The sequence below is a fragment of the Trachemys scripta genome, chromosome 1 (assembly GCF_013100865.1).
Source record: "Trachemys scripta elegans isolate TJP31775 chromosome 1, CAS_Tse_1.0, whole genome shotgun sequence".
Classification (NCBI taxonomy): Eukaryota; Metazoa; Chordata; order Testudines; family Emydidae; genus Trachemys; species Trachemys scripta.
The window spans coordinates 335,061,957-335,088,573 of NC_048298.1; the positions used below are offsets into that span (position 1 = coordinate 335,061,957).

General features: G+C 45.5%; 1 protein-coding gene across 6 annotated transcripts in view; it reads right to left on the reverse strand.

Moving 5' to 3' along the window:
• The window catches only part of FAM168A (family with sequence similarity 168 member A), a 341,239-nt gene that overhangs the window by 27,560 nt on the left and 287,062 nt on the right, over positions 1-26,617 (reverse strand). For 2 of the 6 annotated variants that reach the window (XM_034759178.1, XM_034759177.1), the window contains 4 exons: positions 23,568-23,648; positions 11,375-11,401; positions 1,994-2,119; positions 1,029-1,067 (listed from right to left, as the gene is read on the reverse strand). In XM_034759178.1, coding sequence (XP_034615069.1) covers positions 1,029-1,067; positions 1,994-2,119; positions 11,375-11,401; positions 23,568-23,648 — 273 coding nt within the window. The remainder of the gene's footprint in view (positions 1-1,028; positions 1,068-1,993; positions 2,120-11,374; positions 11,402-23,567; positions 23,649-26,617) is intronic. The other 4 variants (XM_034759180.1, XM_034759179.1, XM_034759182.1 and 1 more) reach the window with 4 other exon arrangements.

Sequence of the window (26,617 nt, forward strand, 5' to 3'; positions counted from 1 at the left end):
GGTCAAACTCTCAGCCAGGACAGCAGCAGAGATCCTGGCTGGAGCTCTGAGCTTGGAGCCATTCCCCAGTTCCGCCCTTTCCCCCGTGGCTCTATCCCCATTCTGCCCCTTCCCCTGCTCCCCCTTCCCCTGCTCACCCCTCACCGCTGTGACCCCGAAACCGGTAAAGCTCTGTGCTCCTGCTGCAGCCCCGGGGGTGTGGCGGGGGAGATTTTTGGGCCCCAAATCCAGCACTGCCCCCCCCTCCGGCGTTGCGAGGTTTGGGGAGGCTTAGCCTCCCCCAGCTTCCATTACACCACCTATGGATTTAGCTATTAACCCCTTCTTGGGATGAATGAGGAAGTTCATCTAGCCTTCAGTGTGTTTAGCTGCAGGTTGAGATTTTCGAAGAAGAGCTCTGTGTAAGCAAAACAGCTTGTCTCTGGCACCAACTGAAGTTGGTCCAATAAAAGATATTACCTCACCCAGCTTCTCTCTCTAATATCCTTGGACCAACACGGCTACAACACTGCTAGAAGCAGTACAGGCCACTTAGTCATTCATCTTCCATTACAATTAGTGGAAGATGTGTGGCTAAATCCCCTGTACCATGTAAATCTCAATATTGTAGATTCTGCAGTACTGTAGTTCACTGAATAGCAGACGCATTCTTTTCATATTAATTTTTAGACTGATAGAAAAAAAATCCTAAATATGCAGAATTTTCCATCTCTGAGGATTTCTGTTGCTCCTACCTAAATAATATTTCACAGACAGATGTTGGGTTATCACCAAATAGAAAAACCAGATGTATTCATCTTAGGCTGTCCTTCTGTATCAGTACTGAGCTGTGTGGCCACTTCAGAGATACGGCCTCATCTTGGGGCAGAGCAGTGACTTTTGGGATGTGATTGTGGACCACGTATGGCTTGCGTTTAAAATGGCAATTGTTGCATGAGCTTTTAGTATGCACAGTATAACTTTAAAATTGCCTAGTTAATTAAAGGATTTGCACTGGAACAAAGGTACCCTTGTGACTATATACATACATTGACCGTAGTTGAAGTGTGTAGTGGAAAACTGTTGCCCTGCAAGTTGAAACAAAACAAAACAGGAAACTTATCAACAGAAGGATACATAGCCATCGGTTGGGGTATTGTGATAACTGGGGCTTAGTGAGCCTAACAGCGGGAAAGTGGATGGGAAAGTCCTACTGAGAGTTTCACTTGAATCCCTGGAAAATCATCTGTATTTGGGGATTACCAGCTTCTGTTGCCTTCTTGAATGAAGGATGAAGTGACCCTCTCTTCTCCTGGATTCCGCTCTACATAAACTATTTTGCTTAATTACTGTGTGTGTTCTGTTGCTTATTACCAAAGTAGAATTCATTATTTGACCAGAGAGAGTCCAAGTACAGTAATCTGGCCAAACCTACTGTACTAGATTTCTGCACATTTAAGAGGAGGGGCATCATACACTAACGTATTAATATATATCTGAAAATGATTTACATTTTTCTCAGTGATCAAGGATACAGGTAAAACAGAGGCTTCCCTACTCAACCCCATATTTATCTCTTTTTAATTAACACAAGTAGGTGTTTCCTCCTTGGCATATTTTTATGGATGCAAATTTATTTGGGAGAAGTGATATTTAGCTTGGCTTCAGGACAAGAAGGTATTCAGAGATTAGCAGGATTTAAGTCCAGAAGGGACCATTATGATCACCTTAATGTGACCTCCTGCTATAGAATTTCAGCCAATAATTCCTGCAGTGGAAGGGAATTGTTCTTCCCAACTACGTAAGTAAATGCTATCGAGCCCAGTATTATTAATAATCATTTACTTCTTTTGGTACCCAATACCCAAAGCAGTCTTAACAGACACAAAGTTAACCAACACATTGCCAGCAGACCAAATGTCCCACATAAACCGCCAAACCACTGGGGGTGGGGGGAGGATAAACAGAAGCAAAACAACAAAGTAAAACCCCAGAAGAAAAGAGATTTATTTACTGAATGCTGCAGATGAAGCTTGGTAAGTTCTGTTCTCAGTCCCAGTGTCCACTGGGAGGTGAAAGGTACCCTCTGTGGCACAAGAGGAGGATGTCTGTGGCCAGGCCTGCTTCATCAGAAGTGTAGCTTGAGTGAAGACAGAAGAAAAGGTGTTATACAAGAACAAACAGCGGGATGTCAATTACAGTGACTACACAGTATCCCTTTTTTGATGGTGAAATTAAAACTGTCATTTTTTTAAAGGAAAAAACATCTAGGAATTTCATATCATGATTTGTCACGTTTCCTGAGGCTGAAGGATATGGAAAACCAGAAAATTACCTATCAAGGATTGGTGGTCTCTTAAGGAGAGAGCATGGGCGTAGTTGGGGGTGGGGAGCAGGCCTCTACAAACTGCCAGCCTCGGGCAGGCGAGGAATTTGCCGCCCCCATCCCCACACACAGCCCCATTGGCCTCACTGGAGCTGCCCGCCCACCCAAATATAGAAGTCAAACTATGCCTATGGGTGAGAGTCCTACACAGATCTACACTATTAGGCATATGGTCTGCAGGGATAGTTTTGAGAGTGCTTGAAAGGTCCCAGGGATTTTCAAGGCAGCATCAACAGGCTAGGGCTGTGTATTTACACTATATGATAGCCTCCAGCCTTCCTGTCCTTTTTGAACAATGCTGACAATACGCATCTAGAAAGCAATAGACTCCAGCTCTTGTGAAGAGGTGCAGGAGGGAATGTGAACTCATGTGAGAGGACTGCCAGGCTGAGGAGACGACCAGTCTGCGGTTAAAGGATGGGTTGGGAGTCCGTAGAGCTAAGTTTTACGTCTGGCATTGGCATTACTTCCTGCGTGACATCAGACAAGTCACAACTGCTTCGTGCCTCAGTTTCCTCATCTGTAAAATGGAAATGTTAATACTCGCCTACCTCACAGCTAGGCTGGAAGGTTTTGATTCATAGTGTTAGCAAGACGCACCTATGGCAGGTGCTATAGAGCACGAGGTAGAATTAATTGTGCCTATCAGAAGGTAGACGGGATTGGCAGTTCCTCAGTATCCTGTTTACACTGGCTTTGGCTGTAGAACATATTATGCCCTTTGGAAACAGGGGTCAGTAGAAACAATAGCTTCTGGCAGATCACCTTGTAACTTGAAAGGTGATCATCACTGTCCGTACAAAGTCAAAGTCAGAAGAGTTGCAAAAGCCCCAAAACAGACCAAAGCTTGAGGCACGGCATGATTCGGGAGGGGTGATGATGTTTGGTTAATATGGCTGTCTTGAAGCTCTTGAGTGGAAACCCCCTAAGGTTGCCTGCCATCACTGATACACCTCTAGCAAAATGAGCTTTTATATGACCTTCAAGTAACAGACTCCAAAAACACTGAGAAAAAAACACAAATCCACTTAGACATGGTTCTTAGACACCAGAGAACTGACAGTTATGTCTCTGAATAATAAGAAACAAACAGTTGGATTGACTTTGACTTTCAAGAGTGGCATTACTACTCCAGACAGAGCTCCTGAGAGCTATTCAGATCTACTCCACGGAGCATGGCCTTACTGGGAGTTGTATGAAAAGCAGAGAAAATACTGGCAAGACATGGACAGCTTATCATGCCAATACAAGCATTATTAAATTGAACTGAAAATTGATAGATAAAAATTCAGAACACTTTGGAAAGAATTTCCATGTTCATTTTTTTCATGTGTTTGTATCTACTTAGGTCACAAAGCCTTTGTTCTTACTTGAAAAGGACATTCGAAAACACGCAAAGCAAGCTGATGAGGACTACCATTGACTTTGATCTTAAAGAGTCTTTTATACTGCAATCAAGTGCATTGTCAACATGTGTCTAACTGTGACAAAACGGCAGTCACTAAACCAGGGGCTTTCTGGCAGCACATCAAGAACAGCGAGGTTAGCTCATCAATAGGAAAGCTCTCCTGCAAGCTGAGCTCTGCAGTAGGTACATGCTGTACCCTGAGCTTGTTAGTCAAAGGTTTAGCTGGTCTCCTTTTTCTCTGACAGTATGGAGCCCTCGCCATTTTTTGTTGCATATTAGTATTAAACTCTGGTAACTACTGTCCAACACTCACCCTTCGGGGCCCAGGGTAGATTTGGGTACCATATGATTCATGGGTAGCCAGTTAAATTGGACACTTTAGCTGGCATTTTCAAAGGGGCCAGAGGGACTGCCCAATCCCAGCTTAACTCCTTTAGGCCCTTTAAAAATACCAACCCTTGCTCACACCTCATATTCTAGTAGAGGGTGGGTCAGCGCTGAACTTGCTGCTCACTGACCGTACAAGCTGAGGTTTCTGCCCTCATAAAAGAAATGAGTTCTAGAAACTGGAACTCTCTAAATCAGACAGCACAAAAGAGGGCTTCCAATATTTAGGACATACAATTGTCTTTCCTCCAGAGAATCCTGGCTCTTAAATAGGGTTTGTATGTATTGTAGTTTGCTTTTGATGAGCCTGACTACTAAAGAATGAAAACCAAGTGATGGCTAGACCAATCCCCAAGAAGTGGCCTACTGATTTGATTCTAATGTGAAATCGTTGTGGGTGGAGCTGGTGAAAAGATACAATTGTTCAAATTGTTACAAATGTCCTCCAATTAATTCTTATTTAAAAAAATCCACAAAAACAAACAATTTTTGTGAATTCTTTGTTAGATGCTAGGATGACTTGACACACCTGTTATGGACCAAACTATTTAATCTGCCTCATTTCAGGCGTCAAGGTGTGTGAGAAAAACATGCTCTGGATCTGAGTAATCAGAGCTGGTGAGACTGGAAATCCAGCGTGATCAGCTATGACTTTGTCCATCAGCAGTGGAACAAGCCAGTGGGCACGAGAAGTGTTTCTCCTATAGTAGGCTATTGTTTCCATTGCCAAAGTTCCCTTTCTATCTTCTCATATAGATCACTGGGAGTTTCCTATGTGGGCTTGTAGTAAAAAAAGAAATTTGGATTCTGATCCCTCTCCTACTTGAAGATCTGATCACTGTGTCGTGAGCCTGTGACCATTCCTAAGTGCTTGTGAGGGACTGAGAATTTCCATATCTATTGCTTATTCCTGCATGGCACCCAGCAGTGTGAATGTCGTATTAGAGACTAATGCCCGATGGTAGGAGGTTACAAAATCCCTTTTGTTGACTGTTTGCACTTACACTTTTATTGTACAGACCTGAAGACTGCTCTCATCTCCAAGACCCATGTTATGTGCATTTCTGGAAAGACCAATTATCTTAGGGGTAGAATTAAATCCTTGTGGGTGACTCCTCGCCCCCCCCCCCCCAGTTCGGATGGATTAATGGTTCAAATGATTTGGATTGAGCGGTTTGGAAGTTTGCATCTTGGCCTTATGCAGTTTGTTCTTAAATCACTAACTCTCACAGAATACATTGCTTAGAGCTACACAAAATACGAATTTCAGGATGCATCTAAGAACAGAAATAGCTTATGGTCCTTTGAAAGAGCTACACAGCATGGATAGTACAAGTACAGTTCTCTCGTACGCAGATGTCAGAGCCAACATCCAGGTTCTGTAAGCAGAGATATCACGGGAGGCTAGGGGTTGTAAACTGCCCTCCAGATGTCAGGTCAGACACTCTTCCACCATACGAGGTATTGTCTGAGATTAGGGTGACCAGATGTCACAATAAAATCGGGACTGTCCTGATATTTAACCCTTTGTCCCGCGTCCCGATCAATGTACAATCGGGACGCCATTTGTCCCGATATTCAGGTAAGGAGGTGAGCGGGAGGGAGGTGCTGACCCTGTGGGTGCTCCAGGGTTGGAGCACCCACAGGGAAAAATTGCAGCCAAGCTCCCCCCTCCTCACCTCCTTTTCCCCTGCTTACCCCCAGCGCGCCGCGTTCCCACTCCTCCCGCCCTCCAGCGCTTCCTGCCGCCTAAGAGCTGTTTGGCGGTGCTTAGCGCTTTCCAGGAGGGAGGGGGGAGAAGCGGGTATGCGGCGCGCTCAGGGGAGGAGGCGGGGACTTGGGGGAAGGGGGTGGAATGGGGGCGGGGTGAAGGCAGTGCAGGGGCCGGAAGAGGCGGGGGGTGGGCGAGCACCCACCTGGCAGAGGGGAAGTTGGCACCATAGGGGTGAATGGCGAGCGGGGGGGGTGAAGAGGCGAGTGGCGGACGGGCGGGGAGGCGAGCAGTGGGTGGGGGACTGAGGAGGGACGCAGCAAGCCAGCGGCAGGCCGGGGAATGAAGAAGGGCACAGGGCGGAGGGGGGGGCGAGCAGGGAGGGGGCGGGACCGGGGGCAGAGTGGGGGCGGAGCTTGGGAGGAGCAGGGGTGGACTGTGGGAGGGGCTGATGGCACCCCAATGTGTCCTGATATTTTAGTGTGGTGATCTGGTCACCCTATCTCAGACAAATACAGTTCAGATGATTTAACATAGTTCTTCACCTCGTTATCACCAATATCTGCTGGATTTGTTTTAGCCTCATTCCAAGACTATTAACTGACAAGGAAAAGCTTTCACTTTTATCCATCTCTAACAGGGTTCCTCTGAATTCCAACTGTTGAGCTGGACAAGTAATTGCTACAGCACTGCAATGATGGGTCCTCATGTCTTGAATCCTTGATCATCCCATCATCAACTATATGTAAGGGAACATGTGCTCCAGTCAACATGACTACATGATGATAACACATGGAAAGCCAAAGAGGCAAAACTCTCAACTAGACGTGTAAATGGTACATGTATGGAGCCAATCTCATTAACGAGTGCACACAACTGATCCTGAGATTAAAGAAAGTGGAACTAAGCATTTAACTATATGATGGAGTATATCTTTTCCTCTGCCTTCATTTATTCATGACCTGGCATCTTGCAAAAAATGCCTGGAATGTGGAGCCAGGTTTGGGATAGTCTTTCCGTAGGTACTTATGTGGTCACCATCAATGTAGTATCTCAGCGCCTCACAATCCTTAATATATTTATCTTCAAACAGTCTTGTGAAGTGGGGCAGAGCTGTTATCCCCATTGTACAAATGGGGAACTGAGGCACAGAGCGGCTAAGTGACTTGCCCAATGTCACACAGGAAGCCTGTGGCAGAGCTGGGAATTGAACATGGATTTGTCAAAGCATTAGCTAGACTCCTAACCCCTGGCCTATCCTTCTTCTCCTCCTTCTAAAGCACATGCGATCTATGAGTAGGGAGGGAGGGGGCGTATGCAGATACTTTATCTTTACACCTTTACAGAACAGAAATTATCTTGATGAAGTACCCAGAAATGGGAAATGGGTGGGGGGAGGGAGGGAGGGAAGACAATTTACAAACTCCATATCGTGAAACAAAAAACAGATAAACCTAATTTCCTGGGTTGACTTTCTGCTAGATGAGAGCATCAAAGTAATGGATGGCCTGCGTTATTCTCTACTGCATTATTAATAGGTAGAGTTAAGGCAGAAACCATGCTCAGTGTGGATAAATGTGTGTCCTACTTACAGGAAAGTAAAATGGATGTTTGAATGCAGGAAGTTAAAACAAAAAAAAAACCATCACAGAAAGACAGAAGGCCTAGAGGGGAACATGCATTAGGTTTAAACAGGGATCCTGTAACCCTGGAAAGAGTCTGATATTCTTTAAAAATATCACTCCTCTCTTAATAATTAACATGCTTCATTTCTTTACAGCACTGGATTCTAGGCACACGCATTTTGTATATGGGAAAGGAAAGGTTGTAGCGAAATTGTCTGGCAGCCGGACTCGCGTAAGCTTTATCAATATTTGAAATGCTGGAGTTCTGTATTGATCTTTCAACCTGCCTTGTCTCTCTCATTCTAACACATATTGAAAGATCTGAAACAAAGTCACACATAACAAGGAGTTGGCGTAAGCTAGAAATGTATTTTTTCACTGGCGAGGGAAGGTTTCTGAATCCCAGCAGAATGAGATACACGTTCACCTGCATGATGCCAGGTTTTGTTGCTTCATTTGATGTAACTCAGGTTTGCAGAGAATGCAATGGCTGGTGGCTAACTATCTCTTGGACAGGTTTGGTGCAAAATAAATCAAGAGAGAGACCTTAGCACTCTTTTCTTTTAAACTACATTTCACTGTCTATAAATGACACACAGAGAGGGAGAGAGACCTATTGATGCCAGCTTAGCTTTGCTTTTGTTTTTCTAATGAGAGTCAAGTCTGGATGAAAGTGGCAGGATTGAGAGGATTTTGGACTCGGGGGTTCTCCCAAAATTCCCTCCATGTTTCATTAAGCCCCTCTGGTGCGGGAAGTCAGGAGGTCTGTGATGCTAACTCCTTGAGCCTGGCTTTGAAAATTGAGTGGTGTAGCTTTAGGCTGTTTGGGCATTTTGAGTCTGTCAGTGCCAAGGAGGTTAAAAACCTCGCTGTCCTCTGCCAGTCCCATCTTCAGCTTTACAGTTCTTTTAGGAACCTGCTAATATCTTGTACTAGCAACTTAGAGTTCCTTTCTAAAGAACCACCATGGAAGATACAGGTATCTACTCCTGTCGCCTTCCTTTGTGGAGTCATTAGCAGCACTGTTTTGTTATTGTATAAATAGTTTGGAATAGATCAGGGATTGTAATTAAATGTCAAATGGATTTGACAAGAAATAATGGATGCTGGTGACTCCTCCTAGCGGAATCTGAGCAGCTGCGTTCCATGGACTCAGCCTGTCTCACCGTGCTGGGGAAATACCAAGGCCTGAAGCTGATTGTCTCTAAGCAATGAGTATCTGCCAAATTCATGTCACTTTGCTGGGAATCTCTGAGGGTACGTCTACACTACCCTCCGGATTGGCGGGTAGTGATCGATCTATCGGGGATCGTCTAGACACGATAAATCGATCCCCGATCGCTCTGCCGTCGACTCCGGAACTCCACCACGGCGAGAGGTGGAAGCGGAGTCGACGGGGGAATGGCAGCCGTCAATCCTGCGCCACGAGGACGCAAAGTAAGTGATTCTAAGTCGATCTAAGATACGTTGACTTCAGCTGCGCTATTCTCGTAGCTGAAGTTGCGTATCTTAGATCGACCTGCCACCCCCCCCCCCCCACACACACACACACAGTGTAGACCAGGCCTGAGAGAGATTAGTTCTGGTGAAAGGTGCCGGATCAACAGGCCTGGAGTCCCATGTTCTTTGTTTGCAGCATGAGCTGCAGCACCACATTTTTGCTCTGCTGCTAACATGCACCGGCTCCCACCAGCAACAGCTACCTCTATGGCAAAGAGGAGGTCAGTCTCCATAGACCATTTAATGTTTGGCCTCTGCTGAGCTGCCAATGTGGGCCAAAAAAGTTGGTGGGGGGACGGACGGACTCGGGCTTTCACCAGTGGCTTGCCCTTAGCTCTCTTCTAAGCTCAGGCCCAGCAGCCAGCCAGGAGCGCTTCTTAGCTCCCCCGTCCCTGCTAGGGTTGCGAACTTTCTAATCACACAAAAACGAACACCCTAGTCCTGTCCCTTCCCTGAAGCCACGCCTCTTTCCCGAGGCCCTGCCCCCCATTCACTACATTCCCCCTCCCTCGGTGGCTCGCTCTCCTCCACCCTCACTCACTTTCACTGGGCTGGGGCAGGGGGTTGGGGTGCAGGAGGGGGTGAGAGGGCTCTAACTGGGGGTGTGGGCTCTGGGGTGGGGCCAGAAATGAGGGGTTCAGGGTATAGGAGGGGCTCCGGGCAGGGGCAGGGGGTTGGGGTGCGGGAGAGGGTGAGGGCTCCAGGTGGGAATGCAGGCTCTGGAGTGGGGTTGGGGATGAGGGGTTTGGGGTGCAGGGAGAGGCTCCAGGCTGGGGGGTGGGACTGAGGGATTTGGAATGTGGGAGGGGGCTGCAGGTTGAGACAGGGGGTTGGGGGTGTGGAAGGGGGTACAGGCTCTGGGTTGGGGCCGGGGATGAGGGGTTTGGGGTGCAGGAGAGAGCTCCAGACTGGGGGGTAGAGCTGAGGGATTTGGATTGTGGGAGGGGGCTGCAGGTTGAGACAGGGGGTTTGGGGTGTGGAAGGGGGTACAGGCTCTTGGCTCTGGGGTGGGGCTGGGGATGAGGGGTTTGGGGTGGAGGAGGGGGCTCCAGGCTGGGGGGTGGGGCCGAGGGGGGGGGTGGGAGGGGGGGCAGGGGGTTGGAGCGCAGGCTTACGTCGGGCGGCTCCCGCTCAGTGGTGCAGTGGGGCTAAGGCAGGCTCCCTGCCTGCCCTGGGCTCCACGCTGCGCCCTGGAAGTGGCCAGCAGGTCCGGCTCCTAGGCGCGGGGGGCAGGAAGCTCCGCGCGCTGCTCTCGCCCGTAGGCACTGCCACAGTTCGGGGGTGGGGGCAGAGTGCGGAGCCCCCTGACATCCCCCCCGCCTAGGAGCCGGACCTGCTGGCCACTTCCAGGGCACAGTGTGGAGACAGGACAGGTAGGGACTAGCCTGCCTTAGCCCTGCAGCACCGTCAACCAGACTTTTAATGGCCCAGTCGGCAGTGCTGACCAGAGCTGCCAATGTCCCTTTTCAACCTGGCATTCCGGTCAAAAACCAGATGCCTGGCAACTCTAGTCCCTACTAATACTGAGCTATCTGTTCCGCTGCAATTCCATTTGGCCTGCCAGGAGCACTGCCTGCACTCTGCTAGCTCCAGCTCCTCTTTACAGGGCCCTCCTGGGCCCAGACTGGCTGCTCCCTGAAGCCTCTCTGATTGGGTACTTCCCTGCAACCACTCTAGGTCACTTGGAGGACTTCTGCTCCTCCCTCAGACAGAATGGGGCAGGACCCTGAGGCCTCTAGCAGGGGGCTTCTGGGCCTGGTCCACCCCATCACAGAACCACTTACTCATTTCTCAGTGTATGTCTACACAGCAGCTGGGAGCATGCTCCCAGCGTGGGCAGACAAATGCGCTAGCTCAACAGTCAAAGGAGCAGCATGGCCACAGCACACAGGTGGTGTCTTGGCCTAACCACCCGAGGATGCACCCAAGGGGTCGGGTGCACGTGTGTTTGGGAGGCAAGCCTAAGCCATTGTCCGTGCCACCATGGCCGCACTCCTACGTTTAGCACACCAGCTTGAGGAGAGCTAGCATGTGTCTGTCTGTCCCCACTGGAAAGCACGCGCCCAGAGTCCCAGCTGCTGTGTAGACATACCCTGAGAGGCTACTGAACGGCCAGCAGAAGGTACTTTGGTCTCTACTGACCAAATATGAAAGGCGCTCTATCCTCTGAGCCAGCCAGTCTTTCCAGTAGCAACCTTTTTTGCATTTCATAAAAAGCAGCTTTTAATCATGAATACGTATCCCAGCATGCCGTAAGGGGTCACTGGTGAAAGCCGCTCTCTCCCTCGGGCTGTTTACCCCCTCCATATCAGTTCTACACATTTATCATGTTACACATTAATAAGCTTAACATAGACGAGGATAAACAGTTCTCCTACCATTAGCTGAATGCAGGAGTTGAAACTCTGTTGAATAAAAATTATTTGTTTTAAATGATCACTAAGGATTTGTGCCAATATGTACACAGCAGACAGTATGCTATACAAATATGTTTTCTCAGTAAAACCACTTTGCCTGTAAACTGGACAGAATTGAGCACAGCAGTTCTGGAGTCTGAAAATGTACAGTACTGCCTTCCACAGCAAGGCAGCTGACGTCTTAACATCTAAAACAACCCACATGTACATTTTAAAATTGGGTTATATTTTCAAAATTACAACTCTTTAAATAAAGTTGAGTCTCCCCTACTATAAACATATTTAGTGGGTTGCATGAACCTTGACAGCATGTTCCTTTCAGCAGTTTGATTATTTCCAGCCTGCTCTATGACAGAAACTGATTCAATTTGAGTAAAAGCTCCTTGTATCGATACAGACCACTGGTTTTAACTCAACCACTGAACCACAGTATTACTTCAATTCAATTCCATTTAACACAGTGGAGAACATTCCCCACTCTGTCACATATAGCCATGGATGGAATACTATAGAAAGCTCCTTTTGTACCAGTTTTTTCTTAAAAATCCTAATTTTTCTGTTTTAATTATACCGGGTATGTTGGCTATACTGAAGTGACTGCTAACAAAGGGCCCGCTCTGCAAGGTGCTGAAGTCCTCATAACTTCAGTGGCAGGGACTAAATCCCAAAGGATGGCTTTGGATATTAAAAATATTCCCAATGGGCTTTTGGATCAGTTAATGTAGCTCCCTACTCCCCTGCTAGTGATCATGACGATGCAGGATTGGGACTTTAAAGAGGATCACTCACAAAAGTAGAGAAGGACTTTGAGAAAGCTAGCTGCATAGAAAAGCCCTAGAAATTCCGGAGATGTCAACTTTGCCTAGGAGTTAAAGTAAGGATACGTATACAACTTAACTCTGCCTCATATGTGGATGCTGTAGGATGCAGTTTTATTCACAGGACCACACACTATCTCTCAAATAACATATCACACGTTTTTTCCCTACAACCTTAGAAATGCATACACAACATCTCATACTACTGTGTACTAATCTCTGTATACCCGTCTGAGTCCAGGAAAGTTATTTGTATACAAGACATAGAATGAGTGAACCCAAGGTTCAGTGCTGTGCCCCATACAAGGTGCGCCTTCAAAGGCTGTTAAATACAATAATATCATACAAGGTTTTTAATTTGAAAAATACCACATGAAGAGAAATTGGAAGGATTAGTTCAGAGGGAGAGGCAAGAGATACACAAAATGATGAATGGTATGGAGACAATTAACCAGGCAACAAACAGTATGATAAATGATAAATTTTTTTTTTTGCACAACGCTTAATTAACCTGGGGAACTCCCTGCCACAAAGCATAACTGATTATAAGAATTCAGCAAGATTCCAAGAGAGATGAGGTATGTATACTGATAACACTGGTCTACAATTTCTGAGAAGTCATCTGCTTCAGAGATAAAATGTGCTATTTATTATGTATTTTGATGTGCTGAATTCAAATATGACAATTAAAACAACTGATTGGCGACTGTTTCTAAGATATTTAAGTTTTTACATTTTATGTCTATGTATATTGTGTAGATAGTAGAGTTTTAATCATAAATTGTAAACCTAGGTCTTTTCATGTGTTTATGGTTGCTTTACATGATAATATTTCACCTGTCCTGTTTATGTAACACTTTAAAAATCAGCAAAAGGGTTATATAAATAAAATTTATTATGAAACAAAAGGCAAAAAACTATTATGTACATAGTTTAGTCCTATTCAGTGTCTACTCGGCGCTTCTTGGCTTGTCTCTTGTATTCATTAAATGGAGAAACTCTTGTCACTGTCCAGCAATAGTCTGCAAGCATTGATGGGCTCCATTTGCCCTGATAGCATTTCTCCATTGTTGCAATGTCCTGGTGAAATTGCTCACCGTGCTCGTTGCTCACTGCTCCGCAGTTCGGTGGAAAAAAATCTAGATGAGAGTGCAAAAAATGTATCTTTAGTGACATGTTGCAACCAAGGCTTTTGTATGCCTTGAGGAGGTTTTCCACCAACAACCTGTAGTTGTCTGCCTTGTTGTTTCCAAGAAAATTTATTGCCACTAACTGGAAGGCTTTCCATGCCGTCTTTTCCTTGCCACGCAGTGCATGGTCAAATGCATCATCTTGAAGAAGTTCACGAATCTGAGGACCATCAAAGACATCTTCCTTTATCTTAGCTTCACTTAACCTTGGAAATTTTCCACGGAGGTACTTGAAAGCTGCTTGTGTTTTGCCAATGGCCTTGACAAAGTTCTTCATCAGACCCAGCTTGATGTGTAAGGGTGGTAACAAAATCTTCCTTGATTCAACAAGTGGTGGATGCTGAACTCTTTTCCTCCCAGGCGCCAATGACTGTCGGAGTGGCCAATCTTTCTTGATGTAGTGGGAATCTCTTGCACGACTATCCCATTCGCAGAGAAAACAGCAGTACTTTGTGTATCCAGTCTGCAGACCAAGCAAGAGAGCAACAATCTTCAAATCGCCACAAAGCTGCCACTGATGTTGGTCATAGTTTATGCAGCTCAAAAGTTGTTTCATGTTGTCATAGGTTTCCTTCATATGGACTGCATGACCAACTGGAATTGATGGCAAAACATTGCCGTTATGCAGTAAAACAGCTTTAAGACTCATCTTCGATGAATCAATGATCAGTCTCCACCCATTTGGATCGTGAACGATGTTGAGGGCTGCCATCACACCATCGATGTTGTTGCAGGCTACAAGATCACCTTCCATGAAGAAGAATGGGACAAGATCCTTTGGACGGTCACGGGATATGGAAACCCTAACATCACCTGCCAGGAGATTCCACTGCTGTAGTCTGGAGCCCAACAGCTCTGCCTTACTCTTGGGTAGTTCCAAATCCCTGACAAGATCATTCAGTTCACCTTGTGTTACAAGGTGTGGTTCAGAGGAGGAGGATGGGAGAAAATGTGGGTCCTGTGACATTGATGGTTCAGGACCAGAAGTTTCATCCTCTTCCTCGTCTGACTCAAGTGAGAATGATTCTGGTGCATCAGGAACTGGCAGTCCTTCTCCGTGGAGTACTGGGCATATAGCTGATGGAATGTTTGGATAATGCACAGTCCACTTTTTCTTCTTTGACACACCTTTCCCAACTGGAGGCACCATGCAGAAGTAACAGTTGCTGGTATGATCTGTTGGCTCTCTCCAAATCATTGGCACTGCAAAAGGCATAGATTTCCTTTTCCTGTTCAACCACTGGTGAAGATTTGTTGCACAAGTGTTGCAGCATATGTGTGGGGCCCACCTCTTGTCCCGATCTCCAATTTTGCAGCCAAAATAAAGGTGATAGGCTTTCTTAACATAGTGGTTATATTGCGCTTCTGTGATGCAAAAGTCACTTCACCACAAACATAGCAGAAGTTATCTGCACTGTTCACACAAGTACGAGGCATCTCTGCTCACTTTGGCTAAACAGAAATGTGTCCCTTTGCAAAATCAAACACTGACAAATAAGAGAGCATGACACTGTATGATTTCTAGAGCTGATATAGGGCAATTTGTTCAGCAGAGTGATGTAAGCTTCGTTATGATTGCATCATCCATGACTTCTAGGAATAACATGATGCATTTCATATCATGTATGATGCAATACCAGCTTCAGATTGCATCATTCATTGTTTTGCCTAAAAAGCAAGTACTGTCCAAACCCAGTCATAGATTTATTCATAGATCCAGTCAAAGATGTATTTTAGTCATTTCTGGTTTAAATTGAGATCCCTTCCCTTTATAACTCACTTATCCTCCGCCATTCCCAAGTCAAGGGTCGTATATACTGACCCAATAGCATATCTTGAAAACTAGAGCCAATCAACAATTTTAAGCATCATTTTTGTTCTCAGTGACCCAGAATTAGTAAAGTTTGACTACATTTATTTCAGAAGCATTTTGGCTGAAGAGCAGTGTAAGGAGCACCTGGCAGGCTGGCAGAGCGGGGCAAGCCCCTGCGCTTTGACCCCACTCCCTGGCAGGAGCGCCGGGCGGGCAGGCAGCGTGGGGTCAGGGCGCGGGGGTGCCCATTTTCCAGGGCCCCCCAATTGGCCAGGGTGCCTGGGCATAGCTCTGTTGGCCCAGTGGCTAATCACCACTGATGGCCGCGTGTAGCCTACACACTGCCAACAGTGATGTGCCGTGTAGATATAGCCTACGAGAAAATCGTACTCAGCCACATGTTGATATCCTGGTGAAGCAGTCTTTAACTGCGGGGATTTCTTTCTTTCTTTCTTTCTTTCTTCTTATTAAATGCGCCTACAAACTTTTTCGTAAGTGAGGTAAAAGAATGTTTTGCGGTGGGTGTAAATTGAGAGTCAGGTGTGGAGCGGATTTATTTCTGAACTACTGTCAGTTTGATAAGCAATTTGGGAGCATTAGTTTGACAGCAGCTGATTTTTAAAACCCCTTCTACAAATGAGTTATAAGAATCGGCGAGAAATCACGAAAGAGAAGAAACGAGTCTGACTTCACCTGTACTGTCTGGTCGGAGATACACAAGGAAGTGGGAGTTGTAACACTTTCTGCTCTCCAGAAACACCTGAGTCCCATTTTCAAATGGGGCTTTGGCTCCAAAAAGAGCTAGGCTCCTATGGGCCAAAATCACTTTTGAAAAATGTGACTTAGGTGACCTAGTTATTTCAGCGCTTTTGAAAATGTAACCCTTAGTGCCTACAAAATCCTTCTCTGTCCACCACAGCTGCTGTGGAGTATGTAGGAAGGGATGGTGCCAGGCACTGTTGCCATTCTGTTATTTGTTATTATCTGTTATTTATTTCATAAAGATAAGGCACTCTGCTATCACAGTAGGAGAATCTGAAGAGAACAGCTTAGGAGAGCTGCTTGTTTGAGTACTATGCAAATCTGTACAGAATATGGTTAAATCTACTGGCTCTAAGCACTCCCCTCCCCTTGCATGTCTGAAGAATGTTTGGGACAAATATTTGTATGCCCTTACGGGGATACATGTTGCTATTGGACCCAGAAGCTCGCAACACGCATGGAGGACCAGAAACCTCAGAATTGGCCACAGTAACTAAGGGATCAATAGAGGCCTGGTGTGATGTGAGCGGAGGCCTGTCAGAAGTTGAGGAATGTAGTGGCTTCTCTGAGATGGGGACTGGGACAATCAAGAATTAAATTACAGCAATTACTTTAACAACATGAACTTCAGCCATGTCTTCTGGATTTCCCCCTTAGAATCTAGTGGCGATTGTTTAGGTTTTTGTGGTGTGTGCTGAGCACCCTTGGCTCCAGTTTACCAAAAGGGGTGTTCGACTTATCTCTGGATGTTTGAGTGTTTGGTTACCACCAGCATTACAGAGCTTAATAAGCAGTGTCAGAAAGATTAAGAGACTCACCTTTTGAGTGCTTGCCTTTCCTGATCTGAGGATCTCTCTTTGAAATTCCCATACCAGATCAAACCAGTGGGCCTTTTAATCTGACATCTTGTCTCTGACAATGGTCTGATCCGGATGCTTCAGAAGAAGGTGACAGAGTTCTTGTAACTGTCAAATATTATATAACCTGTCCCTAACCCTTCACAGTCAGTGGCTGGCTTATGTGCTGAAGTATTAAGATGTACATCCATCCTTCATGTTTTTGTCCCATCTAACGTAAGGTGTAGATGTTCTCATTATCAGTATACATACCTCATCTCTCTTGGAATCTTGCTAAACTCCTCTCCTCAATTATGCTTTGTGGCATGGAGTTCCCCAGGTTAACTAAGAGTTGTGCAAAACAATTTCCATTATCATTTTACTACTTGTTTCTTTTCAGTTTCATTGACTTTCTCCTGGTTCTTGCATTTGTAAAATAGGAGACCCTGGTTAATCTTGTCTGTACCATTCATCATTTTATGTACCTTTCTCGCCTCTCTCTTTGAACTGCAGTCCTAATCTTTCCAATTTCTCTTCATGGGCTATTTTTCAAACAAATGCAATATAATATCATACAAGCTTTTAAACAACCTTTGAAGATACACTGTGTACGGGGCACAGTACAGAGCCTTTGGCTCATTCACTCCACATCTTGCATATGAATAACCTTCCTGGACTCTGTCTGGTCCACAGAGAATAGTACATAGCACTATGAGATGTTACATGTGCATTTCTAAGGTTGTTGGAGCTTTTCCAGAACCCTGCTGCCAGACTCTTTCCCCACTGCTGGAGTCCTTCCGTCTGGCGGGGAAAGACTCCAGCAACAGAGGTGCAGCAGGACATTACACTGCTAAAAACAACCATATAGATGGGAGAGGCACTGCTTGGGCAGGTAGGGTGCATACCTAGGTACATATCCACGGGGCTCAGGCATGTCCTTGCTCTACTTGCCATCCACATTCTGCTAATTATATCCAGGCTAGGGGGACACGTAGGGTATGTTCTCTATATGCTACCAAAAGGAGAGTGCAATGTAGATGAACCTTTAAATGCCTGCCTCCCTTTGCCAAAATCCATCAGTTAGTACATTATTAACCCGTTACTCAATACTGCTTCTCTCTCCTGGATCTGTTCTTAGTTTCTTTCTCCTTATATATATTAGTAACTTGATCCCCTTTCCATTGGGTTTTATTAATTGCACAGCACACATGTGGACAATCAGCACAGGCTGAATTCCAAAAGACTGGTTAACCCGCTGGAAGTATGCCAGCAGCTCTCCAAAACCCACAAACAGGACAGAAGGTTTCAATTATTGGCTCCAAACATAACTTCCTACAACTGAATGAATCAAAGCCTGAAGTCTTCCTCCTGGGTAAAAAGTTCTCTTTGTCCCATGTCTCTGACACTGCCATCACTCTCCTTAATGTTGCTCTGAAGGTCTGAAATCTTGGGATCATTCTTGACTGTAAACATGCTTTTTCCTCCCACATTTCCCCTGAGGTGGTGTGCCTGGAAGGTGGCCAGAACTTGCCCATACCTTGCGCCTGCCTCTGCTAAAGCTTCTCTTATGCTTTAACTCCTTTGCTGCTGAATGCACCAGCATCTCCATGTGATATTTTCATTTTGGCCCTACCAAATTCATGGCTCTGAAAAACGTGTGTCAGGCCGTGAAATCTGGTCTTTTGTGCACTTTTACCCTATACTCTACAGATTTCACAGGGGAGACAAGCATTTCTCAAACTGGGGGTCCTGACCCAAAAGATGGTTGCGGGGGAGTTGCAAGGTTATACTAGGGGGGTCGTGGTATTGCCACCCTTACTTCAGCACTGCCTTCCGAGCAGGGTGGCCGGAAAGCAGTGGCGCTGGCCAGGTGCCCAGCTCTGAAGGCAGCACTGCCAGCAGAAGCGCAGAAGCAAGGGTGACAATGGGCAGCCGGAGAGTGGCAGCTGCTGGCTGAGGGCCCAGCTCTGAAGGCAGCCACACAGAAGTAAGAGTGGCAATACCATTCCAAGCCACCCTCACTTCTGCGCTGCTGCTGGCAGTGGCACGGCCTTCAGAGCTGGGCTCCTGGCCAGCAGCTGCCACTCTCTGGACGCCCAGCTCTGAAGGCCGTGCCGTCGCCAGCAGCAGCGCAGACGTAAGGGTGCCAATACCACAACCCCCCTACAATAACCTTGTGACCCCCCCCCCCACTACCCTCTTTTGGGTCAGGACCTGACAGTTACAACATCGTGAAATTTCAGATTTAAATATCTGAAATCATGAAATTTATGATTTTTTACATCCTATGACCATGAAATTGACCAAAATGGACCGTGAATTTGGTAGGGCCCTACTCATTTGGCAGCAAGCTTTTAAGTGGTGATGTTCAGCAGGAATGAGAGCACTTGAGAAGAGCGACACACACGTACTCAGCTGGGTCATCAATTCCCATCGAGGCTACTGCACAGTAGCTCACTCCCCTCCAGCTTCACACGCACTATCCTCCTGGGGCTCCAAGCTGCAGAGCTCTCCTCGTTCTCTCCTTGCCTGCTCCTTGAGTGACTGTATCAGAGACTCCACATACTCCAACTCCTGTTTTTGCTTGGTGCTGCAGAACACAATTGCTAATTTGATCAGCCTCCTTTTGGGACAAGTGCAATTCCTCTACTCAGTATAGATCAGGACTACCTCAAAATCTACCTCAGGGTCCTATACATTTAAATTCTGACTATTTGCACCATTTTCTTAAACTGACCTCCTTATCCCTGCTATCCAATACCGTCACCTGACACAGGTAATAATCCTGAAGAATAACATCCCAGATGTCCTCTTCCGAAGGTTTACCTCTTAACTCTCAAATTTACTAGAGACAATCTCTTTATCAAGCTTCCCTGGGTCACTGTCTGTCATAAGCTTCTAGCACACTAGGTACATCCTATAATTGTCACTAAGAAAGCTGGTCGAAAATTTTCCAGCACAATGCTTTTCTGCTGGAAAATGGAACTGAAAAACCCAGGGTTTGTTATAAACAGTCCCTTCCTCACCACATAAATTCCAGGTCCCTCCTTTCCCCATCCCATCTCCAATGCCCCCAACTCCAGCTGCCTGCTTTCACCCCCATCTACCCACTTCTCCCCCTTGCATCCCTGCTTCTTTTGCCACCGCCATTCCCCCTGCCCCCAATCGCCTCTGGATCCCTATTTCCCCAGTCATTACCATCCCACACCCCTATTACTTCCTCCCACCCCAGATTCCTGCTCCACACCCCTCTAACATCCCTCCAGACCCCTGCTTCCACCACCACCAAACACCATTCCTCCCCATCCTCACCAGGTCCCTATATCCTGGCTTCTCCCCTACTCCCTCCCCACAGGGTTCTTGCTTCCCCCATGGCCACTACCCCAGCCCTCTAGTCCCTGTGCTTCTTCACCCCTCCCCGCCAATATCCCTGTAAGAACAACCTTATGGCTTAAAAAGCAACAGGTAATATGTTATATACTTCAAAAACATTGTGGTTACAAAAGGAGATATTGCATCTTTTTATGCTATCATAGAATCATAGACTTTAAGGTCAGAAGGGACCATTATGATCATCTAGTCTGACCTCCTGCACAACACAGGCCAGAATCTCACCCACCCACTCCTATATCAAACCTGTGTCTGAGCCACTGAAGTCCTCAAATCATGGTTTAAAGACTTCAAGATGCAGAGAATCTTCCAGCAAAATCTCCCATGCCCCACGCTGCAGAGGAAGGCAAAAAAACCCCAGGGCCTCTGCCAATATGCCCTGGAGGAAAATTCCTTCCTGACCCCAAATATGGCGATCAGCTAAACCCTGAGCATGTGGGCAAGACTCACCAGCCAGACACCCAGGAAAGAATTCTCTGTAGTAACTCAGATCCCACCCCATCTAACATCGCTTCACAAGCCATCAGGCATATTTACTGCTAGTAGTCAAAGACGAATTAATTGCCAAAATTAGGCTATCCCATTATACCATCCCCCCCATAAACTTATCAAGCTTAGTCTTGAAGCCAGATATGTCTTTTGCCCCCACTACTCCCCTTGGAAGGCTGTTCCATAACTTCGCTCCTCTGATGGTTAGAAACCTTCATCTAATTTCAAGTCTAAACTTCCTGATGGTCAGTTTATATCCATTTGTTCTTGGGTCCACATCGGTACTAAGCTTAAATAATTCCGCTCCCTCCCTGGTATTTATTCCTCTGATATATTTATAGAGGGCAATCATATCTCCCCTCAGCCTTCTTTTGGTTAGGCTAAACAAGCCAAGCTCTTTGAGTCTCCTTTCATAAGACAGGTTTTCCATTCATCGGATCATCCTCGTAGCCCTTCTCTGTATCTGTTCCAGTTTGAATTCATCCTTCTTAAACATGGGAGACCAGAACTGCACACAATATTCCAGATGAGGTCTCACCTGTGCCTTGTATAACGGTACTAACACCTCCTTATCTCTACTGGAAATTCCTCGCCTGATGCATCCCAAGACTGAATTAGCTTTTTTCACAGCCATATCACATTGGCGGCTCATAGTCATCCTGTGATCAACAAATACTCCGAGGTCCTTCTCCTCCTCTGTTACTTCCAACTGATGCGTCCCCAGCTTGTAACAATAATTCTTGTTATTAATCCCTAAATGCATGACCTTGCACTTTTTGCTATTAAATTTCATTTTATTACTATTACTCCAGTTTACAAGGTCATCCAGCTCTTTCTGTATGATATCCCGGTCCTTCTCTGTATTGGCAATACCTCCCAGCTTTGTGTCATCCGCAAACTTTATTAGCACATTCCCACTTTTTGTGCCAAGGTCAGTAATAAAAAGATTAAATAAGATTGGTCCCAAAACCGATCCCTGAGGAACTCCACTAGGTAACCTCCCTCCAGCCTGACAGTTCACCTTTCAGTACAACCCGTTGTAGTTTCCCCTTTAACCAGTTCCTTATCCACCTTTCAATTTTCATTTTGATCCCCATCTTATCCAATTTAGCTAATAATTCCCCATGTGGAACCGTATCAAATGCCTTACTGAAATCGAGGTAAATTAGATCCACTGTTTCTCCTATATCTAAAAAATCTGTTACCTTCTCAAAGAAGGAGATCAGGTTGGTTTGGCACAATCTACCTTTTATAAAACCATGTTGTATTTTGTCCCAATTACCATTGACCTCAATGTCCTTAACTACTTTCTCTTTCAAAATTTTTTCCAAGACCTTGCATACTACAGATGTCAAACTAACAGGCCTGTAGTTGCCCGGATCACCATTTTCCCCTTTCTTAAAGATAGGAACTATGTTAGCAATTCTCCAGTCATACGGTACAACCCGAGTTTACAGATTCGTTAAAAATTCTTGCTAATGGGCTTGCAATTTCATGTGCCAGTTCCTTTAATATTCTTGGATGAAGATTATCTGGGCCCCCCGATTTAGTCCCATTAAGCTGTTCGAGTCTGGCTTCTACCTCGGATGTGGTAATATCTACCTCCATATCCTCATTCCCATTTGTCATCCTACCATTATCCCTAAACTCCTATGTACTATTTAAATTACACTGTGTACGAAGCAAAAAATAAACAAGGGTCATATCCTGAAGCTAGGGTGATCAGATGTCCCGATTTTATAGGGACAGTCCTGATTTTTGGATTTTTTTTCTTATATAGGCTCCTGTTACCCTCCCACCCCCATCTCGATTTTTCACATTTGCTGTCTGGTCACCCTACCTGAAGCACTTATTTAGCCCCTGATTCTGCCATCCTCAGTCATATTGAGTAGTACCTTACAAAACGAGTAGTTCCCCTGAAGTCTCAGAGCCTGCTCATAGTGTAAGGAACTAGTCAACATGAATAAGGGTTTTTATTTGTTCCACCTGAGACCCTGATTGAGAAAACCTCTTAAGCAGATGCTTAACTTTAAGCACATACTTAAGTGATTTCTTGAATAGGGACCCTTTCCTGAATTGGGGTCTAAAGGAAATCTTCTACTGGCTCCAAGGAGAATATAGCTTGAGTAAGGACTTCAAGGTTTGGGCTCAAAATGCATGAAACGCAAGTGGTTTGCTTAGGCAAGAAAATTACTTTAGAATAGTCAAAATTAATCACCAGTGGAACCTCGCTAATTTGCACTGATGATGCGCAGGAACAATTTATTGTGAATTATTGAATGTTGCCAATTATTGATTAAGTGCACGCACTGAAAAGGAAGGATAATCCATTACAACATAGGATTATCACCATTACAACATGTTCTGTGTTCACCTATATGACAATGCAGCTCTGTTTTAATTCTTTATAATGATACTTTTGATAAATTCTAGAGAGGAAGGATGGTCCAGTGATTGGGCTACTAGCTGAAGGCTTGGGAGACCAGGGTTCAATTTCTTGCTCTGCCATAGACTTCCTATGTGACCTTGGGCAAGTTACTTCCTCAGTTCCCCATAATAATAGTGCTGCCCTGCCTCACAGAGGGATCGCAAGGATAAATACACTAAAGATTGTGTGGGAGCTCAGATGCTGTCGTGAGGGGGCCATAGACATACCTATGACAGGGATTGGGAAACATGTGGTGACATATTTTGTGAAGTAATGGGGGAGTTTACTACAGTCTCTGTACTATTTGCTGAAAAACATATGGTGACAGCAGGGTTCCATGTGCCAATTAACAAAGGGCAAATGAGTGAAACTCTCTTGTATCCTTAAGCACGTCGTGAACTGTTTCCAGAATGAAAAGTTGTTTTTACCTGGGGCATAGCCAGGGCTACTGGTTGGATACATATTCGGATTGTAGGCAGGGGCAGCTGTGGGATACCCAGTTGGATAACCTGCAATGAGAAGGACAGAGAAAATACACTTCTGTCAATAAGAGTAAGGAGAAAAGAGAGCACCCTAGGAGGAAAAAAAAATCTGTCTAAACAAAAGGATGATTGGCACAGCTGAGATATAAAGCTGAACATATATTATCAGATGGGCAGGAAACGTAGACAGCACAGAACATAGTAATAGTTTTCCCTGGTCATCTTCAATACTGAAATACTATTCTCCTGGAAACTGAAGGCAAATAACCAACATGTTGAAGAACACAGGAATATTCAGCGTATTCTGTAACTACCTGTTCTGTAAAACACTACACTACTCAGCTGCTTGCAGCGCCATATTAACGGGATGTATTAGTCTTACTGAACTCACAATAAAATGTCAAGATTGGAGCACACACGTTTTATTAAGTCTTCATTTTGCTAAATAGACAAATGACTGAATTTAAAAACAGATCTTAAATTAGAAAGTTAGGGTACTGCTTCTTTATGATCCAATCCCGTTTAATCCTACTCCCACCGGGAACTGAGAGAGCTCTACGTCTCGCAGCAAAGGGTCAGCACTTTATTCAGGTGGGCCCTTCCCCATCATCAGCAGAGTTTCTGTAAGCCAGATTCCTTTGTTATGGAAAAGCTAGAGACATTGCATGAAAGCACCACAGCTCTTGGGGCCACTCATCACTTGCACAACTATCGTTAATAGGAGGTACCCAATTATCTGCCAAGCCTCCTAGAAAATGACAAGCAAGACAATTTATACCATTTGGAACTAACAGGTAAGGCAAAGGGTTTTAATAGGCTGATCCTTCTTCAATCAGCTAGGGACATATAGGTCCCAGTGAATTCAGAGGAAAATCATTTTTAAAACTAAAAGCCCTATTTTTCAACCCTTGCTCACATAAGCAGTGCAATTGAAGTCAACAGGACCCTAACCCCTCCTGAAAAGCATCATTTACTGTACACCTGAAAATCATTCCATCATGTGCTTTCATAAACATATGCATACATACACAATGCACACATCCAGCAGCATGCTTTTCTCAGTACACTACAATGTTCTTGTATGTTCTCCTCTTCTATCTGGAGTTCAGCCTGTGGGGGACTGGTTGGGTTGTTTGGCTTTTTTTAAAGCGCCACAGCTTTTGGCCTATTTCACAGACTGAATACTTCATTCCAACTCAGTTACAGTCTTTCTAGCTAAACCGCTCATGCAGGTTCAACAGCCCTACAGGTTCACTTCCTGCTGGACCATGGTGTTCTGTGCTGTTGAACAACTGCTGCCCACAGAGGTAGGAACTGTTCTGTGGAGGAGAAAGTGAATCCGAGGCAGTTTCCTATGTTGAACTGACAAGGACCATCTTCCTGTAACCAGCACGTCCCGTAGAGGGGCAGTTAGTAAAAGACCACAGACTGATTTTTTTTCTCTCTTCTAAACAAGACCAAGATTGGTCTTTACTCCCCCTGAGCTTCCCTCACTGTTAAAGAATCACTTTGCCCCAAACCGTTTGCACAGCCATGCATACACTTATACAATGTCCAAGCTTGTACGCTAACTCAATCTCCAGAGCATGGCATCCAGCGCTAAGCCTAGTGCTACAAAGATTTTTTTTAAAGTGAATTTGAATAAATTTAATTCAACAGTAATGACCACTGTACTGGAATAAATTACTGTATGTTCTACCCTTTCATTTTCATCAGTATTACAATTGGCTTCTAAATCAGGTTAATTAAAAATTGCTATCATTAATGCTGGATATGCTGAGTTTTAACAGATTCCCCCTCCCCCCTATATAAAACCATGTTGTTGATGTGTTTGGGAATATACAGGATTTTAGCAATCAAGCAGCTCTTAGGAAAGTTATTTATAGATTCAGTGATTGCACCCAGAACCCTAATGAGGAAGAAGTCAAGTCAGAAATATCCACACTTAGTTTCACATTCATTAGAAGATTCATTTTCTTTTTTTGACATCCCTCCCCCCACCCCCCGCCCGAAATGATGTCCATATTGCCACAGCCTGTTTGTAGCTATTTTTCAGGATATAACACACATCCATTGCACATGTATTAACAGACTGGGCCCCTGGGGGGGAGAGAGAAAGGGACAAAGGACAGAGTAGGTGCCATGGGGGTCGGAGGCTGGGCTGGTGGAAACTGGTCAGTCTCTTGTTTTGGGACTCGGGGGTGGGGGGAATCCAGGGCACCAGGCCCTGGAGCCCCCCAAGATGGACCTTGTTGAAAATTCCTGATTTCTGTCCTAACAATATCTGTTCTAGGCTGTGTTCCCGTCGACTAATAAACGCTTCTGTTTTTCAACGCTGGGTGAGAGTAACTGCTGACTACGAAGATGGGGTGCACGGGGGGGGGGTGTAAGGCTTCTCCAGGTGTCCCATCCAGGTGGATTCACTACCGGAAGTTCATGGGGTGAACAGGGGTGCTGCGTGCTCCGAGGTCAGGAAGCGCCAAAGCCAAAGCAGCTTCCTGCCATGGTGTAAGAGTGACCAGAGAGGGGAGTCCTGCTGCACCAGAGTCGTGACTGGCTTCACTCAGAGCAGTTCCAGAGCACCCAGACTGTGACTCCCATGATACCCCCATCCCCCAAACAGATGGGCTCTGTGGCTCGCAAAGTGCCAAGGCAGAGACCATGTGCCATCATTCCTACCAGCCCTACAGCCAGGCAAACTGCCGAACAGTTGCTTGAAGTTGTAGTAACTTCTTTGTGAGCCCACAAGGGTAGCTGGCAAGGAGACAAGGAGAAGCTGGAGCTGAATTGGGCTAGGAAGGAGAAAACCCCAGCACAAACTTTTCATGTCAGAAACCTTTTCAGTATGTTCACCTACGCTGGGAAACCTGCAAGATCCATGAAGACTGCTCTCGTGCCACTTAAAGCCTTTTAAACTCTGTTCTCATCTATGGTCATTAGGTGTTTGCAGTCAGGGCCGGCTCTAACTTTTTTGCTGCCCCAAGCCAAAAAAAAAA